This window comes from Sorex fumeus, unplaced genomic scaffold, assembly GCF_029834395.1.
Source record: "Sorex fumeus unplaced genomic scaffold, SorFum_2.1 ptg000002l, whole genome shotgun sequence".
NCBI classification, from domain to species: domain Eukaryota; kingdom Metazoa; phylum Chordata; class Mammalia; order Eulipotyphla; family Soricidae; genus Sorex; species Sorex fumeus.
The window spans coordinates 11683603-11707258 of NW_026606059.1; the positions used below are offsets into that span (position 1 = coordinate 11683603).

Here is a 23656-nt window from a genome sequence, read left to right on the forward strand (position 1 = left end):
AGCCGGGTTCAATTCCTCCGCCCCTCTCGGAGAGCCTGGCAAGTTACCAAGAGTATCTCGCCCACACGGAAGCTCCCCGTGACATATTCGATATGCCAAACACAGTAACAACAAGTCTCACAATGGAGATGTTACTGGGCCTGCTCAAGCAAATCGATGAACATTGGGAGGACCATGACTGTCATTTTTGAAAATACTAGGATGGCCTTCCTTGAATAGTGGTAAACAATTTATTAATAGTGATTGACATAAAGCAAACCATCTTATCCAGCAACAGGAAAGAATCTTAAACGGAATTACTAACTATTAAGGTGGGAAAACTTAGCATGTCTGTTATTGAGGTAATATGTCTACAATCATTGCTTTCCTGAGGTTCTTTATAAAAATAGATTATAATATATGCAAATATCTTCTTATGTGGCTTCAATATAAATATCTTCCTATGGCTTCAATGAAAAGAAGAAAGCAATTCTAAGGTACTGTGCCTAGAACAGAATAGTACATTAGAAATACTATTTTTTTTTAATTCTTCTGCCACCAATTGAGTGCATTATAAATGCTAGAAGGTTAGCGAGTTGGAATTTTTGTCTCATTTTGAAGTAAATCAGATTGACTCTTAAGTGCAGGTCCCAGATCAGACCTTTCCACCTTTATTTTCGGGTTTTTGAATTTCTATAGATCTCTAAATAACGAGTAATTTTCCTTTTCCTTCTTCTTTCTTCCTCCGTGTCTATCTTAACCTCACTTAAGAATAATGACAAACTTCAGGAGGATGAAGAGATGCTGCCAAGGAACCTGTTACTGACGGAATTCAGATCACTGGTGGTTAGTAATTCTGACTCCAGAAAGGCATCTAGTGTAAATCATGATTATGGTCAATTAAAGAATTTCAAGAAATTCAAGAAGGTAGGTATTCGTTTAACTGAAGTGTCACAGGAGGGCAGTTGGAATGTTTTTAGAAATTGGTGCTAAGTGGTAGTAAAAGCATTCATTCTGATGCTGTTTCTTCTGCTTCCGAGCTAAGAATTGGGCTGGAGAGGTAGTTCGGAGAGCCGGAGAGCATCAGGCTGGATAGAGCAGAGCAGAACAAGCCACGAGCGCCACTTGCCGTGTCCCCGGAACAAACAAGAAGGGTCAGAGAGAGAACACAGCAGCTGGGACACTGCCTTGCATGCTGCCCACCCGGGTTCAGTCCCCGGTGCTCCATAGGGTTCCCCAAGCCCACCAGGAGCGAACCCTGAGCACCACTGGGTGTGGCCCCAACACCCCCCTCCATAAAAGAGTAATAAACTCCTTCTTTCCTCTCAGACTTGTTCTGTATGAATTTTGCTGTGACTGAGATGTTCCTGTATTTTCATTCTACTTGTAGCATTTTCCAGCACAGCGCATAGAACATTTGCCTTGCACGTGGCCGACCTAGTCGGCCCAGGTTTGATTTGTCCGCCCCTCTCGGAGAGCCCAGCAAGCTACTGAGAGTATCTCACCCGCAAGGCAAAGCCTGGCTAGCTACCCATAACGTATTCACTATGCCAAACACAGTAACAACAAGTCTCACGATGGAGACGTTACTGGGCCTGCTTGAGCTAATCCATGAACAATGGGAGGACAGTGACAGTGACAGTCTACTATACTGTTGAGGAATCTAAAATTTACTTATACTAGGAAGTGTTCCACAATACGGGATATCGTACTCACATAATACCTGTTGCTTATTAGCACCCCACAGCTGACTTTTGAATAGCACAGGACATTTTCACTCCATGGTTGTTTCATATTAAATAGCACTTTTCAAACTCTTATTGTAAACTCAAAATGAAAAAAAAATCATAGGTTTTGTTTTTTTGGGCTGTATCCAGCAGTGCTCAGGGATCACTTCTGGCAGGGAGCTGGGGACGATTGTAGTGCCGGACATTAAACTGGGGTCAGCTGCATGCAAGGCAAATGCCCTGCCCACTGTACTGTTGTTCCAGCTGCCATACTGTGTTTGTTTTTTTTTTTTTAATTGATGAAGTGATAGCAGAAGTGGTTTTTTTTAAAAAAAGTACAAAATTCGGAAAAATTTAAAACCCTTAAAATATTCTGTTGAGGCCAGAGCAACAGTTCAGTTTGCCAGTTTGCCTTGCATGCGACCCACCTGGGTTCGATCCCCAGCATTCCATATTGTTCTCCGAGCACCTCCAGGAATAATTCCTGTGCAAAACTAGGAGTAACCCCTGAGCGTTGCCGGGTCTGACCCAAAAATTAAAAAAGAAAAAATAGATAAATAAAATAAATTGTTATCTTTTTACAATGAGTACATTGAGACTGTTAAGTGTATATGGATTTGATTTGATCACCTCTGATGAGAGAATCGGAGATTTCTCTAAATATCCAAAACACCATATGCTGTGCAGGGATTAAACAAGGGTCGGCTGGCTGAAGAGCGAGCACCTTGACTCCTGTGCACTGTCTCTTAACTCTGGGGTTCAGGTCATTTTAAATTAAGAGCAAAGGAAGGTCCCAGAGCCTGAAAGGAAGCTCTTGCCCTAGCTCTGACTTTTGCTCTTTTCCTAATCTCAGAACCAAAACGCATTTGGACTTCTTTTGCCTTTTAACCTTGAAGGATGTAGTTTGGTTATCCAGATGTAAATTTATCAGTGAAGTGCTACGAGGGTCTTTATTCTCAGTGTAAAAATGATATGTAATACCCCTGCTTCTCCTTGATACCCCAGGTCCCTTAATCCAGGACCATTATTACTGATCCTCCCAGCTTTCCATTAGAATTTACTATCATGTAAATGTTCCATATACTTATTACCAAATTTATTACTGACCTTTTTTGATTTCTTGTCCAACCAAAGAAGACTGGGGGGAATTCTCCTAGGGCCAAAAAGTACTTAAAATACTGCTGAGGGGGACTGGAGCAATAGGACAGCAGGTAGGGCATTTGCCTTGTGCGTGAGTAACCCGGGTTCGATTCCCAGCATCCCATGTGGTCCCCCGAGCACCGCTAGGAGTAGTTCCTGAGTGCAGAGCCAGGAGTAAGCCCTGAGCATTGCCAGGTGAAACCTAAAAACTAAAGTAAACCCAAACTCTTCTGGGCCCAGGGACAGCTTGGTGGCAGGTTGCCCCCTTTGGGTGTGAGAGGCTAGTGTGTAGTCCTGGCAGTGCCTGTGTATGCTGAGCCATATTGAGGCACAACAAAGTTCTCAGTCTTCAAGGCACCACAAACCTAACAGTATGCAAAGAATCCAGCCACCCTCTGCCACTTGTGTGAGCTCTAGAGTCGTGTGTGAGCGCTGTTAACGAGTGTGTTGACTCCAGTTGGCAAACACAGCAAAAATAGAAGGGAAGGATTCAAGGCAACATGACTCAAATATTGTGTAGAGCTGAGACAATGCCCAGGGCTTGGGCCCAGCTGGGAGGGGATCCTTGGAGACTCAAGGCCCTGAGTTGGGTCCCCAGTTGTATGTTGCTGCCAAGTGGCTCTGGTGGCATTGAGCACTGCCAGGAATGGCCTGAAAGGTGAATCTAATTGAACATTGACTTTTCATCTTGCACATTAAAATTTTCATAATATGTCCGATAGATATTAAGTATTTATTACCTCATAAAAACTAGATTAGCCACTAGCTTGATAAGCCTTTTTACATGATGTTTTTTTTTTCAGCCTGTCTTTAATTTCTAAACAGTAAAAATTCCCATCACAAGACTTAAATTTTCATGAAGGTACTAGAAGGGACTTAAACTTTTAATATCCTTAGCATGACATATAATGCACACACCTAAGCTGTGGTGCTCACACTTCTTTTTCAGTCGTCCTTGCTGAAGTACTCAGTGGTTTATGCCCAGAGGACTTTGCTGATTTTGATCTTTGAGTCTGACTTCTACGTCCCTGTGGGCTGGTTTCATGGGGCACAGATTTCATCTCTCGCTCGCTTTCATTTGTTGGCGATAAGTATCTTTGGTACTTAAGATTATGCTCTATTTGCATTTTTTGCTTTTTCTTCACTCCCCCGCCCTTCCCATCATCATTGTTATTCATGTTATTGCAGTATCCAGGGGTTTTACACTTGGGGGCAGTGCTTACAAGGGATTGCAGATGTTGGCTAAAATAAATCACTTCTGCATCCGTGAAAAGACAACCTGAACTTCTTTGAGTTTAAATTTGAGAGCTGCCCGCTCAGATAGAGAAGGGAACACCAACTAAAGGATGTTTGGAGGAATCACTCGGGATGCAAGATGCATGCGGAATGTAGACTATAGACCAAACACAATAGCCACTCAATACCTCTATTGCAAACTACAACACCCTAAAGGAAAGTGAGCAAAAGGGAATGCCCCTGCCACAGGGGTGGGGGGTGGGTGGGCTACTGGGATCATTGGTGGTGGAGAATGGGCACTGGTTGGAGGGATGGGTACTCGATCATTGTATGACTGAAACCCAAGCATGAAAGTGTGTAAGTATACAACTGTACCTCATGGTGTTTCACTAATAAAAATATATATATATATATATTTAAAAAATAATAATAATCAAATAAAGTTGAGAGCTGCCCAAGAAAGAAGTTGACAGAGTAAAAAGACAGACACCTTGGTCTTTCAGCCTTCTTAACATCTAGGTTGAATGAAAGCAAAATGCATTTGGACTTTGGAGGTCTAAGCCAGGCCCTACGATAGGTGTGCAGAAATGCAGTTGAAAAGAAAGCGCTTCATGGTCCGTGCTAGGTCCGACCAGTGTTGGGGTGTGTTAGGAATTGGCTCTCTGCCAGGCGCAGGAAGCGCGAAAGGCTTTTTCAGACCATTTTTACTAAGAAGGAAGCGTCTGAGAACTCCATACACCTGTTCCCCGGGTGTCACTGGTGATGGGAGACAGGGCCAGGGGCCCGCGGGCTCGCGTGGGCAGCAGTAGCTCTTCACTGCACCTGGGACTCCGCGCCTCTGCCTTTCTAAAAAGCTTTTGAAAACATGATTGTGTTGACATGTTTCATGGATTGCTTTTTCTTGTTTGTTTGTTTTCTTTTTGGGTCACACCCGGAGATGCACAGGAGTTGCTCCTAGTTCAGGCACTCAGGAATTACTCCTGGCGGTGCTTGGGGGACCATACGGGATGCTGGGAATCGAGCCTAGGTTGGCTGCATGCAAGGCAAATGCTCTACCCGCTGTGCTATTGCTCCAGCCCCTTTCATGGATTGCTTTTGACTAATTTGACAGGTAACATTTCCTGGAGCTGGGAAGCTTCCACACATCATAGGAGGGTCCGATCTCATAGCTCATCACGCGCGGAAGAACGCGGAGCTAGAAGAGTGGCTGCGGCAGGAGATGGAGGTGAGGAGACGGCGGCCCTGCAGAGGTTGCATTTGGACTTTGGCCCCTTGAAGTGTGGTCATCCCAAAGTGCCTGGGAGCTCCCGAGTAGGAAAGAGGGGCGTCCTGGGCATGCAGACACGGGGACCTGGGGGGGGGGGGGACAGCTCGGAAGAGAGGCTGAGGGATCTGGTCTTATGCCCAGTGGAGACAGTGGCGTCACAGTGTTCTACTTCCAGGGAACTAATACATGTTTGCGAGGGAGAGCACGGAAGTTGCACAGAGTGGAGCATACAATGTGCCCGTGCAGAAAATGCAAAGAAATAACATGGCGGCAGTTAAGTTTTAGAGGTACTGGAAAGGAAAGTGACTGTGAGTGGAGAACACTCTACTTTTTTTAAATTATTAAGCCAGTCTTAATAATTGAGCTAATTAACTTTATTCATTACTTCTATAATAGATAAGTAAAGAGTAGCCAGGGGCCTGTCAGCGGACACGTGTTCTTAAAGTTCCACCTTGGCCCAGTCCCGGTGGGCAGAATTAGGTGGGCAGCCCTCAGCCAGTGCCCTTTAGCTTTTCCTAACCTAGACAGTCCACCTGAATCTCGAGGGGAGGTGAAAGAGGCCTCAGGAGAAGGAGCGAAGCTGCAAAAAGCTTTTTGACACCGAAGAAAAACACCCTTCCTAAAATGAAACTTAGGCAGCCTCGAAGATTGCTCATCAGCAAACTTTTTTTTTTTTTTTTGGCCACACCCGATTGTGCTCAGGGCTTCCTCCTGGCTCTGCACTCAGGGATCACTCCTGAGGGCTGTGGGATCTTGTGGCATCCGGGAGGATCAAGCCCAGGCTGGCCTGTGCAAGGCGAGCACTCTGTCTACAGTCCTGTCGCTCTAGCCCCCTAGCATTCGCCTCACATGTTAGAGACCCTGGGTTTGAACCTTGGTGACGCACATACACACACACGTCCACGCTCACATGTAGAAACCAGCCATAGTCAGAAATGGTACGCAAACAAATGAATTACGTTTGCATCCTAATTTAAAGGGGGAAACTATTTCAACTACAAAAATGTAAAATGAATCTCTAGGTCAATAATTAAACAGTTAATGAGATGAAAGGATGGTCCTATAGACAAATAGAAGACAGTCAAAATATGTTATAGTATAGCATATGAATGGAGTGGTTTTTTAAATCTAGGAATTGTCTTTTAGCAATTCTGAGAATTTTTTGCTCTTCTTGAATATTACCTACTTTCTTATATCTTCCTGAACTTGAGTTTCTAAACAATTAAGGTTTCCATTACAAGTACAGTCTGGTACCATCTCCAAAATCTCATGTTCACGGGAAGTTTTGAAGACTGACATTTGATCTCGTTTTCTTAGAGCAGTTAGGTTTTATCTCTGTGTAGCATCTGAACTTCTTTTCTGTAATTTCATTTCTTTGTCTGGATTGTATTTTTGAACATGTCTTCAGTATTTCTTTTACCTTATGGGTTTTTTTTTCTTTTTTTTCCTTTTTTCCTTTTAAAGTATTTTCCCGCCGCCCTTCCCTTTGGTTCTCTGATGAAAACAGTCACCAGAGCCGAGCCCAGTTGAACGGCTGGACCATGCTCAGGCCGGAGACAGTGCGGGGAGCGACTCCGGGTGGATTGTGCTGTCCACGATGCTCCCTGTGTGGTTCCCTCCCCGCCTCCCTCTGGCCTGTGTGCTTGGAATTCTGTCCGTCCTTTGAGTTTGGTTGGTTGGTTTGGTGCTTGGGGCTTGGTTACTGCACTCAGGAATCCTCCTGGCAGTGTTCCAGGGGCCTTGTTTCTGGAAGTCTTGTTGCCTTCTTTTCTAAGTCTTGTTCCCTGCCAATATGGGCGTGTTCCTCTTTTGTGTTATTTGACTGTGCTGCCAATACAGTGTGTCTGTTCATCCATTTTCTTTTCCCTGTTTTCCCTTACTGTGGTTCCTTGATTCTGAGTGTGTTTTTTGTGGTTTCTGAATATAAGCTGTTTCTTTCATTTAATCCTTGGGCCATCATGGAGTCCTAAATTCAGGGTTATTTCCTCCAGAAATCAGTTTATAGCCACCTATGTGGGACCACATTGATTTCTTTTTGTCATTTCTTTGGATGATCCAAGTGGTTCAGACATGTTTGCATCAGAAGCCTGTGCCCGAGTGAAGACCAGCTTGTCATTATAATCCTTTGGGTTTGTGTTTTGTTTTGTCTTGTTTTGTGGGAGGGTATCTACCTTGGCTGTTTCCAGGGAATACTCCTGGCTCTGTGCTCCCTGCAGTACTCCAGGAACCATGTGGTACCAGACATCAAACTCAGGCCCTGTGTCCAGAGCATCTGCTCAGCCCTCTTGTAGTTACAATCAGAGGTGAGATTCTTAAAATTCCTTTCCATCACCCTTTGCCAGAGTCAAATTAGGCACATTTTCCTGCTATGTCTCTTTTGGTTTTAGGGTATATTTCTCTTCAAACCTTTAGGGTTAGTGTCTTTTGTTTTGTTTCTCAGCCACACCGAGGGATGCTCAGGGCTGACTCCTGGCAGTGCTCAGGGGACCATCTAGGATGCTGGGAATCGAACCTGGGTCAGCTGCGTGCAAGGCAAGCCCTGTACCTGCTGCACTGTCTCTCTCGCCCCAGAGCGAGCGTCTTGTATTCTGTTTTCCACCTTAAATTCTTTCCTATCATTCATCTTCCACGCACATACCAGAGTGGAACCAGATCTTCTTATGTTTCCCGAGACCCACATAACAGGGTCAAATATGGCTCTAGTACTTGATGTGGGTTTAATGTAGTCTGACATGTGGGTTTAACATGTGTGGGTTTAACATGTTGACCCCTTTAGCATATGTGAGTTTAACATAGTCGTCAATAAGACATTTAAAAATTTTATTTTCTAAACCAAAGAACTGTTGGGGACGCACTCAAGAAGGCAGAGTTGGGGGCCACATTGATAGTCGGCAGATTCAGGCACTTGCCTTGCAAGGGACTCACCCTGTCCATTTGATCCCAGGCACCACATACGGCCCTGTGGTCACCTGGAACGATGCTGGAGCACACTGGGGGTGTTTTAAAAGACAGATAAAAGGACAGAATTGTAAGAAAGATCTCTTTGGATATTTAGTGTCAAATAAAAGAACGGAAGTCACATCCTGTCTTTTCCACTTCTGAAAGAATATAAATAAAGTTGGCTTTATTATTTTATAAATGTCCATTCTAAGGAATTGCAACAGTGTACAAAAGAATCAAGAAGTTAAAATCCAAAAGCCCAGAAATGACCCACTTAATGAAAGTGCAGCTCAGTGGTAGAGCATACAGAAATGACCCATTTCAGCAGTTAAATAAGGAGTTGGCTTGTCTCTGTGTTAAAGGGGGGTGAGTGGCAGAGACCGAAGGGAAGGGACAGCGAGAACGAAAGTTTGAAGCTAAGAGGGAAAGTTTGAAGCTGCGCCAAACTTGTATTACTGTTTCTTCCATCCAAGATACTTTATCTTCCAAGGTCCCTCTAAAGTAAGAGGGAAAATACGAAAATTACTATCCAGTTAGAATGAGAGCTTGTTTTCTTAAGCAGCATATTTAAGTACTGTTTGTTGACTCCATAATTTGAAATGTAAGGAAATTATTGAGACTTCTTCCCTCTCTCTTCCCACCCCATCAACAGTTTAGTTTTCCCCACTTCGGGGTAACTTGCATGTCAGCTTAGAGCTTGACTCTGAATATTAACGATCAGATGATCTCCCAGTGTTGGGAGGGCTACTGGGATCATTGGTGGTGGAGAATGGGAACTGGTTGGAGGGATGGGTACTCGATCATTATATAATTGAAACCCAAGCATGAAAGTTTGTAAGTCTACAACTGTACCTCATGGCGTTTCACTAATAGACAATAACAATAATAATAATAATAAGACAATAATAATAATAATATGTCCCCAGTGATGCCCAGCCTATGTTCGTTATTCCTAGAATACAGTATGTGCTTTTAATTTGCAAGTCCAATTCTTTCTTTTATTTTGAAGAACTTCTCTATTATATCTTCAAAGACTTTTTTTATATTTTCTGGGTTCTCTATGTTGAAGATGTAACTATTCTTTCTTTAGATCGCTATGAACCTCCATATCCATTTCTTTTGCAGTCATTATAGTTTTCTTGGGCTGGAGCGATAGCACAGCCGGTAGGGCACTTGCCTTGCATGTGGCCAACCCGGGTGACCCGGGTTCGATTCCTCCGCCCCCGTCTGAGAGCCTGGCAAGCTACCGAGAGTATCTCGCCCACACGGCAGAGCCTGGCAAGCTCCCCATGACATATTCAATATGCCAAACACAGTAACAACAAGTCTCAAAATGGAGACGTTACTGGGCCCACTCAAGCAAATCGATGAACAACAGGAGGGCAGTGACAGTGACAGTGATAGTTTTCTTGAGCTCTTATATCCAAAATTCAGTTGTGTCTCATTTTCGTCAATGACTTTGTGACTTTGGGCAGTTAACTTCTTTACGCCCCTTTCTCCTCCTGTGCAGAATGTGAATATTAATTGTACCACGATTTTGAACTTTTTTCTAATGATTAAATTCTGAAGCATTTTATTATGTATATAATTATTATGTATATTATATATAATTATTATGTATATATATAAATTATGAAGCATTTTAAACGGTGGAAAGAGCTGGCTATTTTTTGCTCCATTTTTTGCTCTCTGGGTCACAGTCCAGAGTTGCATATGGTCCTGTGCTGTGGGATTATGCCGGTCACCTTAATGAACTAATTAGCATCATTTCATTTGTTCCTGGATGGAAAGAAAAGATAGTATATACCTGCTGACTTAAAAAAAATTTGTTTTTTTATTAGTGGGTATTGTGTGTGTCCTGGGTTCATTTTTAGAAATTTTCCTCTTGTTGGAGCAATTTTCAGTTCCCTCAGTACTGGTCACTTTCTAAGCTAAAGGGCTTGATTTGCTTCTTTGACTCCCATATCTTTGGGGTATGAGTTTGCTACAATCCCGTTTCCTAACCCTGCCCCAACTTCTCTTCTGTATATTCTGCTTTGTGTTCTGTTTCAGTCTGACCTTCTACTTTTGCTACAAACCAGTGTTGGTTTTCATTATCATTGAGTCAGTTCCTGAAGCTTTCTTGAATTGAGGTTATTTTATTCTCTGTGTCAGACATAATATTTTCTTCTTTGTACCCTACGTAAAACCTGTTTTACATCTTAGAAAGGCTGTGAGCTGTTGTTCCCTCAAGGCCTTTACTAAGGATTTCTATTCTTAATGCTTTTTTTACTTAAATTTTTTTAAACCAAGAGACAAAAAATAAAACTGACATATTCTGTCTGACTTCTTCCCTCAAAAGTGTATTCTGCCAGGCAGCCGCTAAGAAAACTTAGGACAAAAATGCCAACTACTGTTTTGACAGCGGCTTTGTATAGATCATGTCTTCCCATTTATGCTCTGCTATGCCTATCAGAAGGTGAAAAATCAAAGAATGTCATTTACTTTTGACATTTCTCCATATGAATAGAAAATCATTTTATAAATTATAATCCCTGTAAGTCATTCTAAACCTTTCTGAAGACTGTGAAGCAGAGAGTGAAGTACTGGAGAGTGCCTACTTCTGAGCTGGTGCTCTTACTCAGGTAGACCAGGTCAAAGCCCAGTTCTTCCAGCTTTTTGACCTTTGACCAAGTTACTTAGTTACTTAGTAACAATAAAAATAAACAATATTTCTGGAGCCCGGAGTGACAGTACAATGGGTAGGGCACTTATCTTGCATGCAGCTGACCTGAGTTTGGTCTGTGGCATCCCATATGATCTCCTGAGCACCACCAGGAGTAATTCCTAAGTGCAGATCCAGGAGTAACCTCTGAGCATCACCGGGTGTGGCTCCCAAACAAACAGTAAACAGTATCTGCATTCAAGGAATTTTGGTTTTTGGTACAATGTTATTTTATGAAAATTGATAAGCATCTAGGAGTGAGGTAACCGCAGTCTTCTGAGTTATCCATAGCAGCTATTATTTTAAAATAGGATCAAAGAGCCCCTTAATAAGAGGTGAAGAGCAAGCTCATTAGCACAGAGGAAGCCCTGAGTTGTTGAACAAATGCACCTTGAAAGATGGTCACATGTACAAAGAGAACAAAGATGGTCACGTGTACAAAGAGAACAAGGCAGTTGGGGGCCTGGAAAGATAGTACAGCAAATAAGCTTACATGCAGCTGGCCCAAGTTTGACCCCTGGCACCCTAGTTGATTCCCCGAGCCCCACCAAGAGTGATCCTTGGACTCAGGGCCAGGAGTAAGCCTTGAGTGCTGCCAAGTATGGACCAAGAAGTAAAAAAAAAAAAAAAAAAATCAAAATGCTGATTGGACATATCAACTCAGCAATAAAAGCATGTCCCTTGTATGTGTGAGACCCTGGGATTAATCCTCCATACTAAACAAAAACTACCATTTTAAATAAGTATGTGGTGGAGGTATTCCACAGAAGCCTCTGAGTCTAGATTCAGAGCTATGCAGAAAGCCACTTCACCCGTAGAACTGCCTCTGAACTCCTCCCAGGCCCTTGAACTGTGGTTTCAGCTCTCCGGGCGCTGAGATTTCGTTCATGACCAGGATTCTGCTGGAAAGAATCTTGTGAAACTCAAGCCAGCGGTGCATGAATTGACTTCCTGTGAGAGGAGGTTGACTGGGGAAAGTTTTCTACTGTAGAAGACCCAAGTAGTAACCTTGGCCGTGACCGAGAGTGGAAGTGGCTGCAGAGAGAGGTGCAAGGAGGCAGAAGGCAGGCCCGCTCACCTCCCGGATGGGGAGATCACAGGAGATCTCCGACTGGGGAGATCACAGGAGATCTCTGACCAGTGGGAGGAGCAGTGCCTTGCCAACTGAGTTACTTAATTTGGAGCAAATGTGTAAAAGTCTGTTCATTCCACAGATGCAGCATCAACATGCAAAGGAAGAGTCTCTCGCGGATGATCTCTTTAGGTAAAGTTCTGTTTCAGATTTTTCAGCATCTTTGAGAAATACTTGTGAAATTCCTAAACACACAACACTGGCCTCTCCTGACCTTAGAGATGGACACTTAGTTGCTCAGTCTGAAAATGTTTCCGTTTTCAGGTGCAGGTTTTTCCTGTGAGGACCTGAGCGTCATTAGTTGGTCTGCTCGATAAGTTTCCAGGTTCAGGCTTGATTCAGTTGTTCCAAAGAAGATTCCTGAGCTGGGTGACTTAGGAACTGGTGTGATGTTCAGCTTTGTAGACAATTGCAAATGAATGGGTTCTTAAGGAAGAAGAGTAAACTCCCAGACCAGTTTAGTTTTAATAGACACGTGTATAAAAACAGGAAGTCATATTAGAATTTCAAAGGTTTTCCTACAAGGTTGAAGGAGTTATAATAAATGATTACATTTTAATTCTGATTTAACATTTTTGGCATTGTTACTGGCCTATGAAACTTTGTAGTTTCCGCCCTCAAATATGGATAAAACTCTAAATTTGGGGTAAAAAATAGCTAGGGAAGAATAGCCTTTTCTCAAAATTAAAGCAGAATTAAGGAGTACTGCTTCATTTTCCCCCTTTTTTTCCTTACATTGCAACCAATGTAAGTAGTTCTTTGATTATTAATAATTTGAATAAAAAATTTAAAAAAAAACAATATGAATCATTGGTGAAATGTTGACAGACTTTTTGGTTTTGGGCCACACCCAGCAGAACTCAGGGCCAACTCCTGGCTTTGTATTCAGGGATCACTCCTGACAGTGCTCTGGAGATCATATTAGGTGCCAGGGATTGAATTCGGGTGGTCATGTGCAAGGCAAATGCCCTACCTGTTTGCTGTACTGTCATTCCGGGCCCAGTACTGACTTTTTTTTTTCAGTGTAGAAAAAGAGTATTTCATTGATTTAGGTGTTTGGTTTGGTGGCTAGATGCTGAGGTACTTTGTGCTAATCCCTCGCTCTGTGCTCAGGGATCACTTCTGGCAGGGGTTGGGGGACCATGTGGGATGCCAGGGATTGAACTTGAGTCAGCTGCATGCAAGGCAAGTACCCTACTTGCTGTACGATGGAAGAATATTTGTTTATCCTATTACATTTCATTGTTCTAGGAGAAAATTTTGTAGAGTATTTTAGTGGTATGCTAGTGTTATGTCTTCAGTTTTTAAAGCCATACTAGAAGAAATTTACACACAAAGTTCTTTTTTAGACTTATTTTCATCTACTATTGTAATGCATCACAAAGTGTAGCCTTTTGCACCAACAGACCTCCACTGGCCCCTGTTATAGGTGGTTAAAAACCATTGCCTTGCAGGATTATTTTTTGTTGATGTTATATTTTTATTCAAAGATGAATCAAAGCAACATAAAATAAATAAATGAAAGTAAAATCACTTGTACTTATATCTGACCACAAGAATAAAATTGGCATTCTTGGGTCGAAGAGACAGTTCAGGAGTTAAGGCACTAGCCCTGCGTACAGCAAACCTCAGGCTCCACTCACAGCCCCTCATATGGACCCTGAGCATCACCAGAAACAATCCTTGAGCAGAGAGTAGAAGTAGCCCTGAAACACTGCTGTTAGACCCATCCCTATCTCCCCCCTCAAAAAAAAAAAAAAAGGAAAAATTTGCATTCTTTTTTCTGTTTCTCAAAGTGTGACAGTATTTGAAAGCTCTTTAACATTAAATGTGAGAAATGCTGTCATTGATCTGATTCCCCTCAACCACATTTTCCTTTGCAGATATAATCCTAATGCGAAAAGGAGAAGATAACCGAAGATGTTAGAATCACGAAAAGTCTCCTATCATGATTTTACTTCAGATTTCTTCTGAGGTACATGGCAGTGTACAGAAGAGCTTTAACTTAGTATATATTTTATGGTGTGTAAGTCTGTTCAATAAAATGCAGCCAAGTTGCATTTTGTGTGGTAAATAGTGTTCTGCTTTCAGTCTTTGTCATCTCAACTTTTACAGTAAAAATGTCCTTTTAAAATGTCGCTTACTGAATAATTTTTAAAGGCACGGTTCATATTTCTACAAGTGAATAATTTATATTCACTTAATAGTTATTGAAAAATAAATAAATATTATTGAATAATTACCGAATAATTTTTAAAGGCACAGTTCAGAGCTCTAAAGCCATACAGGTTAGGCTCCCTTGAGGGAGTGTCGGGGTAGGGAGTTGCCTTGCATGCGGCCAAACCAAGCTGGTCCTTCAAGCATTAAACCAACGTACCCATATGAGTAGCCAGGCGAGTAGCCCCAGGACTGAGAACTGGCCCCCTGGCCACTGCTTGGGAAGTCCCTAGAATGATTTCTGTTTGATTACTTCCTCAGAAAAAAATCAGATGGAGCAGTCTGTAGTCTTTGATTTTCTCTTTTGAGTAGTTACACCCAGCAGTGCCTGGAGCCACGTCACATGGTTGGCAGAGCTCAGCCCTGTGGGAGGTGGGTCCTTGGCGGCCACAAGTGATCCACCTGGCTGCACCCAGTGATTCAGGTCCTGTACAACTGCTTCAATTCATGGCAGGAATCAGCTGTCTTCCTATGTCCCTCTTCTTAGAGATTTTTTTTATTAACTCTTCCATTATTAATAGTTATTCAGCTTCCTTTACATGTAATTTTCAAGAATTTTTTATTAAAAAAATGATAGCACAACATACATTGTTCTGCTCCCTGAATGTCATGGACCTTTAAGAATATAGTTTTGTTTGTTTATATTTTCTCTTTTATTTTGTTAGCCTTCCCAGCCCAGATGTAACCCAAATGAACTGAAATTTAGTGGTGAACCTGCCGTTCACACCGGGTGCCAGCACTGGAAATCTGAAACAGTAGAAATGCTCTAGGCTGGGAAGATAGCTCCGGAGTCAGGCTCTGCTGCACACTTAAGCCCTGGGTTCGATCCAGGGCACCAAAACCAGAAAAATAGATGCCTGAATAGGGAACAAATAATTTTGTACAGTATAGACTATGTAGGATGACATTGCCACAGGGAGCTTAGGTTTATTGGGTTACACCCATCACAGTGCTCCCAAGTCACTCCCATTCCTCTATTTATCTGTAAACTCTTCTCTGTGCTCTCCTCCCCAGCCAGTTAATCACCTTTTCTCCCTAATCAGATTCTGTTAGCTTGTAAGATCAGATCCTTCTAAGGACACTGAACTTGTATTGTAAGTTATGTCCTTTGCATAGATTACCTTAAAGCAATGTTCTTTCTGTATGGACACAGGAAGACAGTTAATATTATGCTCTGTAACTTAGGAGCTGATTGACTCTGAATAATATTTACTCCTGGGCATCTGCTTTCTTGACTCAGTTGCCCTTAGTTCCTAGCACCCCCAAAGCTGGGTCCCAACGAGGGACTGAATGGATCCAGGACAAGCTGTGAGCTACCCTGGCATCGAAATGGGCCAGCCAAAGCGCCACGATACTCAATTATAAATTGAGGGCATGATCATGGACAAATGCTGTCATGATCCAAAAGTAAGCAACGATGACGAGACTAGGACCCTGCTGGGGCAAGGAAGACTAACCTGGCCTGAGGACTGTTATACATATATATTAATATAATAATAATAATAATAATATAATATATATAGCAGAATATATAGTGAGATGTCCTCAGGAAGAACCAACTTAAGTTTTTTTTGGGGGGGAAGGAAAACTTTATTTAAATTTCATGTCTTAAGTTGTTTATCTACAATGTAGTTACTAATAACTCTAAGAATAATACTGCATACATGAATATAATTTTTCTATTTTATGTGATTTATGTAAGAGGAAGTATAAAGAAAACATAATGAAAAATACATATCATAGACTGAAAAATTAGTATATACATATCAATGAAATCTAGGATATATAGCAAGCAGCATAGTACAGGAAGTTATTGAGAGTAGACCCAAGATTAAGTCCTGAATAACAGTGGATGTGGTCTCAAAAAAAAACCAAATAAAACAGTACAATAAGTTTATTAATAAATTAGAACCAACTTAAGTTTATCTCTTACTATGCTCATACAGAATGACATTGCTAGAAATATTAGAAGTAGATTTACTACAACTATTTAAGTAGATTACTAACTGAGGAAAGAATACACCCTTGTTGGGATCCCACCGTTGAGCAGATCTAGTAATCTGAAATAATCTCTTTAGATGAGATTTTATGCTTGAGTTAATCTCCTTGAGGAATGGTCTTACCTCTCTTTGCTGATTTGTTCATGTTCAACCCACCTTTGTGTCACCACCCTACGTGATTGGTGTATAAACTAAGACTGTAAGCTCGGAGGGGGCTTGGGCTCCAGAGAGTGAAGGGAGAAGGCTCAGGCTGAGGAGAAGGCTGAGGCTTAGACTCAGGCTCCATATCGGGCTCGGGCTCAGACTTTGGCTTGAGAGAGCAGAGACTGAGGCTCAGGCTGAGGCGCAGGCTCGGGAGCTTGGGCTCCAGAGGACAGAGTCAGAGGTGAGAGTGAACATTGGAATAAACTACAATTGATACCGACCAGCGTGGTCCTTGTTTCCTTCCTTCGCCTGCCCATTGCCATCGACCTCCCTGGGGTGGGGGAAGCGATGTGAGGTCACCGAACGCGGGCGGCAGGAGAGATAGAGCGCCGCCAGACCTTCTGAAAACACACAGACGTAGACATAATTTGTGATGCGAAGAAAGGCAAATAGTCATTGAGATAGCAAAAACATTCTTTTGCTCTGGCTGGTTTGGGGCCACACCCAGCAGTGCTCAGGACTTGGTCCTACCTCAGTGCTCAGGGATCATTCCTGCTGGTGATGGGGACTATAGGCGGAGCTGGAGAGAACTTGGGTTGGCAGCGTGTAAGGCAAGTGCCTTACCCACTGTACTTTCCCTCCAGCCCCAGAAGAAATGATCTTGAATTGCATAAACCGTTGGCTTCTGGAGACACCTTTTCAAAGAAGACTTCAACCTCCTGTTTCTAGGAGATGAGGGACAGAGAGAACCTTGTATAGGGTGGCTGAACAAAGGGTGCCTGTCTGCAGCCATCTGCGCCTGAACGCAAGACTGCTTTGTGCCTTCACTTGAAGCTCCTGGAAACAGAAAGACGGGAAAGACTAACAGCCCATGCTAACACAAACTCGAATTCTCACCCGTTGCAAAAAAGCTTCTGTTCGTATTAGAAGAAATCTATATTTCAAAGCTTCCTGTTTTCACTTCTGTGTTCATCACAGCACTGTCCACAGTAGCCCAAATCTGGAAACAACCCAAGTGTCCAAAGATGAATCAAAGAAACATAAAAAATCAGAAGCAAGTGCCCAAGAACAGGTGACCAGATAAAGAAACTATGGTAAATACCATGGAGTACTCCCGGGCTGTAAGAAAAGATGAAATCATGCAATTTACCATTACACAGATGGAACTAAAGGGTACCCTACTGAAAAAAGTCCGACAGGAGGGGAACAGATACAGAATAATCTCGTATGTGGCTCTAAAGAAGTATAGTAAAGGAACGATGAAAGACCAAAAGCCACAGGCATGCGGGGGGAGCAGAGCAGACGGGGTGTGATGTTGGAAAGCCACATGCATGAAACCCTATCCTGAACAGTTCGTAAAATTGTAAGTCATAGTGACTAAAATTGGGGGGAAAAAAATCAGCCCCTCCTCTCCCCCTCCCCCCAAAGCTTCCTGTCTGGGATCAGGATTTTCTCTCAACCTCTTCAGCTAGGAATCTGGTTAGCAGTGGCTGGGGGATCCCGAACAGTTCAGAAACATTTTCTACTGAGCAGCTGAAAGCATGCTGCAGACTTGCGGCAAAACCTCTTCTGCATTTGAGGTGAATGCAGGAGGAAAGCCAGAAGCAAATGCCTCGTGTTCTGGAAATCAAGAACCCCTGAGTTACGGGAGCACTGAAGGAGGAAGCTCTCTCTCGTCAGCTGCCTCATTTTAGCCGTCCCTATTCTACAGTTTAAACGCTCCTGGGGTTCCCAGGACTCTCTTGGACTCCAAGGGAGGTTATTGAATCACTCCGCAAGCTGAGCCGTAGGATGTGCTGTGCTAGTTGGAAGGAATGGTCAAAAGGAGTCCCAACCACACCCTTCTGCGGAAGAGGACAGCGATCTGGGCTTGTGGGGAATACATGCCTTTCACTCAACAGTAAGAAAGGCCCTTGCACACTTTATAACTGCCCGATCACTTGATAAGAAATACAAACTTTTCTGTAAAACTCCCCGCAGAACCGGGCCATCTTGCCAGACAAACAGACTCCAAACCAAATGAGCCACACTGTAACTTAACTCCTCGCTAAATTCCTCCCCAATTTCTTTTGGCGGAGTTTCTTTCTCTTCTGTTTTTCAATAAATGTTTCTGAGTCGGAGCATCCTTTCCACTCGATATTTTCATTCCTGAAAATTCTGAAGAACCTGGGAAACTGCCCAGACAGGAACCCATCGCCACAGTTCCAGTGTCAAGATGCTAATGGAGTTAATAAGACACTTTAGTGTGACTCCAGAAGACTTTCCCGCCCATCTGTCCAGCCAGGGAGAGGCAGCTGGGCTGGAAGAATGCAGTGCTGGGATGGAATTTCGTGTGGTCAGCAAGTCCCCAAAGCAGAACTCTAACAAGATCCTGATGTGCCTTGAAGGCCTGCGGATTCTGCTTTCCCGTCGGCTGGCCCAAATGTTGTGAGTGGACCACACAGCTTGACTTTGATCCCAGTGCAAATCCTTGCTGTGGATAAAGATGCTGATGTTATTGGTATCTGAGTTCAAGTGCTCCCATGCCAAGGATTCATGGAACACACATGATGAATCCCTTGAAAGGAGAGCCTGAAGTAGGGTACCCTGAACTTCCTCATATGATGTGATTTTTCAAAATACAGATTTTTTTTTTCAGATAAATGAAAATGCCTTAAGGTTTTAACTAAATGCATTGCTTGTAACCATATTGATGTAACCAAATACACAGAGGCTTATTACATGGAATGTGACTTAAGCCTACAGATCCCATACAAAGAATTTTTGGTCTTCATAGCACAGCGGTAGGGCATTTGCCTTGTGCGTGGCTGGCCCAGCCAAGCCGGGTTAGATTCCTCTGCCCCTCTGGAGAGCCCGGCAAGCTACTGAGCGTATCTCGCCAGCATGACAAAGCCTGGCAAGCTCCCTGTGAGGTATTCAGTATGCCAAACACAGTAACAAGTCTCACAATGGAGATGTTACTGGGCCCACTCGAGCAATTTGATGAACAATGGGAGGACAGTGCTACAGTGCTATTCAGAAGACCACCATCAACTGTGTGGCCCTGTGTCACCAAAGTGGAAAATGGGAGCAGGGAGGGGGTAGACTGAAGAGGAAACCATTAAAAATGGATAGAAAACATCCAGATTCAAAAGCTCAATCTGTATTTTCATTATTTAAAAAAAAAATATATATATATATATATAGTCTCCTGCCCCCGTGCCTGGCTGTCCTCATCGGGGCCCTTTGGAGGGGGGCGGGTTGAGTTTCTCTCCCCCCGCCCCGCCCCGAGCAGAGCCCCAGAAGCTGAGGACCTCTGGAGCCAGCCACGGCCATGCTGGGACCACTCTCCACACATCCGGGCGGGCCTCATGCATGAAAGAACTGGCAGAGGAACCCAGGCATGCGGGTCCCAGGGCTGAGGTCTCCAAACCTACTCGGATTGGGACTGTGCTTTCTCCATCCAGAGCCCCCCCCCCCCATCTTCCAGTAGGTAGGCGTCGCTGCCACCAGTGCCAGGTTGGTCCCATCAACGGCCAAGACACAGAGACTATAAAACCCAGCTTCCAGAAGCATGCAGCCACATTTGTGGCCACGTGACATCTTACTTTTTTCCTTTGGAGAAACTGGCAGGCTACCAAAAGTTTCCTGCCTGCACGGCAGAGTCTGGCAAACTTCCTGTCTGTGTCGTACTCAATATGCCAAATACCATTAACAGTGATGGGTCTCATTTTCCTAATCCTGAAAGAGTATTGAAATGGCTCTTTTAAAATCTCAGGGCTAGGAAGAAGGAGACGTTACTGGTACCTGCTCTGCTCGAGGAAATCGACGAACAACAGGATGATCGTGATATATATATATCAAGAGAGAGAGAGAGAGAGAGAGAGAGAGAGAGAGAGAGTTCCTGTACCACAACAGATGGCAATAGAAGCATCCCTGGAGTTAGAGATGGGTTGGAAACCCACTCTCTAGGTGAAAAGAGAAACATGGAGCCCAAGGACTCTGGGCAGCTTGAAAGCAAGCTCATGCTCATGAGCATCCATCCAAACGGACTGGGGATGTAGCCCAGCGATGAAGCACCTGCCTACCTGCGAGTCTCGGGCTTAGTGCCTGGTGTGGAAGGAAAAGATGTAACTGCAGCACGTTGGGAACCAGCAAAGTCCTTGACTCTTCGGGGATCACTGAAGAGAATAGAAGTTCTGGGATATTGTAGTTAAATGCTTTATACCTGTAAACTGTGCACAGACACCTTGGAGGTTATTCATGAAAGACAAAGTTTTTGCCCAGACTGGAGCCATAACAGCGCATAAGAGTGCTTATCTTGCCTGAAGCCCACCCAAGTTCTGTCATTGGCCTCCCATATGCCCCCCCCCAAGCTACACCAGGAGTGAGTCCTGAGTGGAAAGTCAGGAGTAAGCCCTGAGCATCACCAGGTGTGGCCCAAGAAAGGAACGAAAACAGGTTTTGCCAATGTCAACTCACACAACCTACCTGAGAGTGATTACTACAAGTGTGTCAAATCCTAGGGAAAAAGACTGATTCTGTGAAATCAAGGAAGCTGAACTGACAAGAGACTGTTTTTCTTCTACCCAGAAACTCATCTGCATGCAGAAAGCAAGGTGCATTTGTTTCACAAAGAACTAGGCAGATCTATTGATCTATTTGTAACATTGATCTATTTATAACAATGAGCACTTTGAAAAAAACTTCCTTGTAACTCTTCAGGCACTTAAATAAATATATTTAAATACAGGGCCAGAGAGCATGTGGCCTGAGACACGCTTTTCTACAATTCCAGCTTTGAGAACCCTGCACACCTCTGGAAGTTGTCCACAGCACTGTTAGACATAATGCAAAACCAGTGTGTGTGTGTGTGTGTGTGTGTGTGTGTGTGTGTGTGTGTGCGCGCATTCCAGATTTGACTTCAGCAAAACTTGTTTCTTGGGCCACACCTGGTGGTGCTCAGCGCTTATTACTGATAAAAATTCTCAAAACCTGTATGTGTTGGAGAGATAGTACAGCATTAAGGCACTTGCTTTGCACACAGATGACCTGATTTGATCTCTGGCACCACAAATGGTCCTTGAGCACTGTCAGGACTCAGCCCTGTGCCAGGAGTCAGTTCTTAGGAGTGTGTGTCCCAGTCCCCCCAAAATAAACCAGTATATGATGAAATTACACAACACCAAGATAGGGGGAATACAGATAATTTAGCCCGCAGGTGTTTTCATCTTTTTCTTCTAATGGAATGAGTTTTGCATTTTATTCTGAAGGCCTTTAAGGTGTACATGGTAAAGCTCACAAAAGGTGAAACAGGTGATGCTTTAAGTCTTTGCAGACTTCTAATCTTTAGAAAACGCTCCTTTAAATGAGGTCTTTGAGCAGTTCTGACAAATGGAGTTCCAGAAAATCTGCTGCTTTTATTCTGAAGGAATTATAAATACAAACCTTGAAAGAAAAAAAGTACTCTTTTTGTTTTGTTTGGGGGAGGTGTGCTTTTTTTTTTTTTTTTTTTTTTTTTGGTCAGGTCACAGAAAAGAATTTTCAAGATGAACAGTGAAACAAAAAAAACTTTATTTGGGAAATAAATAAAGGGAGGGAAGGAGAGGTTAGATTCCAGAGAACACTTTTTTTCCAGAGTGGGAAATAGCAAACTACACATTCTAAGCATGTATGGCCCATTTCCCCAGAATAGGGAAATGCGCCCTAATACAAGGAAGTCTGTGTCCTGGGCAGATGTGGAGGAAAGGCTAACATGTCAAGAGGAGATTTGAGCAACTGTGCTATATATTTGGTTTTGCTTATTCAGAATGCCATTAAATTCATGCCATTAAGTACTTAATGGCATTTTCTGACCCACAAAGTAAATGTGAAAAACATCTGCAATGGAATCAACATGTGTCAATAGGAAAAGAGGTCTATTACATAAGTACCATTTGGTGGCTCAATCTAATAAGAGCATTATTGGCCCTTTCTAGGTTATACCGAATCCCTCAAATACTGTATATATGAACATTTTCCCTTTGTCTCTCCAGGCTATATATATATATACATTGTCTGAGGTGAATGAGCTGGCAGCAAGGTTTGCTATATCGCAGCACCCACACTGGTAAGTCTTGGGTTATCTACAAAAGTGCATTATATGGGAACCAGAGTGAGAGTACAGCAGGAAGGTCACTGGCCTTGCACACAACTGACCCAGGTTTAATCCCGTATGATCCCTGCTAGCAGTGACCCCTGAGCACAGAGCCAGGAGTAAGCCCTGAACACAGCCAGGTATATCCCAACAATCGCCTCCTCTCACCTCCAACCCCCAACGGTGCAAAGAGTCCAAATAAAATGTATTAGTCTTGACATTTCCAGTTTAACACTTGGACTTCTCAGTTAACTCTACATTTTACAAAAAGGACATTTACTGTCCTAACACTGGGAGAAATTAATAGAGGAAAAAGTGATGGGCATTTTGTTGATCTTTGCCATTAAATTTTATGATATAAATTTATAAATTTTGGAGACTAGCTTTAAGAAGTTTCTGGGCACTGCTCTAAGTGGCACTACCACGGCAGGGGGAGGGTGGCACTAGACTCTCCAGGCCTGGGAACGGGAGCTCTGGACTGCTTACATCTCAGGTGCAATTTGGGGTGTGCACTCCCTACTTGCTGGCTAGGAGGAGGCAGATTTGAGAGAAAGGCACCAAGTCATTTTGCTTCTAAAAGGGGAGCTGTTGACCAAGTCACTTGGGTCACCTTTGATTTAGGGAAGATGCTCTGAGGTCTGAAGCAGGTACTGAGCATGTGGGGAGTCCTAGCTTTGATACTCAGCTGCTCCACAGTCCCCTCACTGAGGCCCAGTACTGCAGTGTCCCCTGAGCACAGGATGGCACTGGCCCCAAATTCTAACCTGTTGTCTACCAACATAGATGAATTAAAGTGACCATTTAATTGTCATAAACAGGTTACCACATCAAATTGAAGGGGGTGGCATATAAGTTGAACTGTCATTTAGCTAATGTATGATTCTCAGAAAGATCAGCTGAAAAATAGAACTTTTCCTTTTGGTCATAGCTAGTGGTCTTCGGATCAAGCCTCCCACTGAGTCAGCTCTCGGCTCCTTACTGACTGTGAGAGGGGGTGGGGGGGCGTCAGGATGGCATCTACACCTGGCTGTGCTCAGGGGTCACTCCTAGCAAGA

The 23656-nt window shown here is 43.4% G+C and overlaps 1 protein-coding gene across 2 annotated transcripts in view; it reads left to right on the top strand.

Moving 5' to 3' along the window:
- Nucleotides 1-23656, top strand: part of NBN (nibrin) — a 58273-nt gene that overhangs the window by 32562 nt on the left and 2055 nt on the right. Inside the window, exons 13-16 of one of the 2 annotated variants that reach the window (XR_008795508.1) lie at nt 751-906; nt 5194-5307; nt 12208-12257; nt 14009-14100. Coding sequence is in view for 1 of the 2 variants with exons in the window: in XM_056137597.1 (XP_055993572.1) it covers nt 751-906; nt 5194-5307; nt 12208-12257; nt 14009-14039 (351 nt within the window). In the remaining variant the exon portion in view is untranslated. Of the gene's footprint in view, nt 1-750; nt 907-5193; nt 5308-12207; nt 12258-14008; nt 14186-23656 lie in introns of those variants that run through there. The other variant, XM_056137597.1, reaches the window with a different exon arrangement.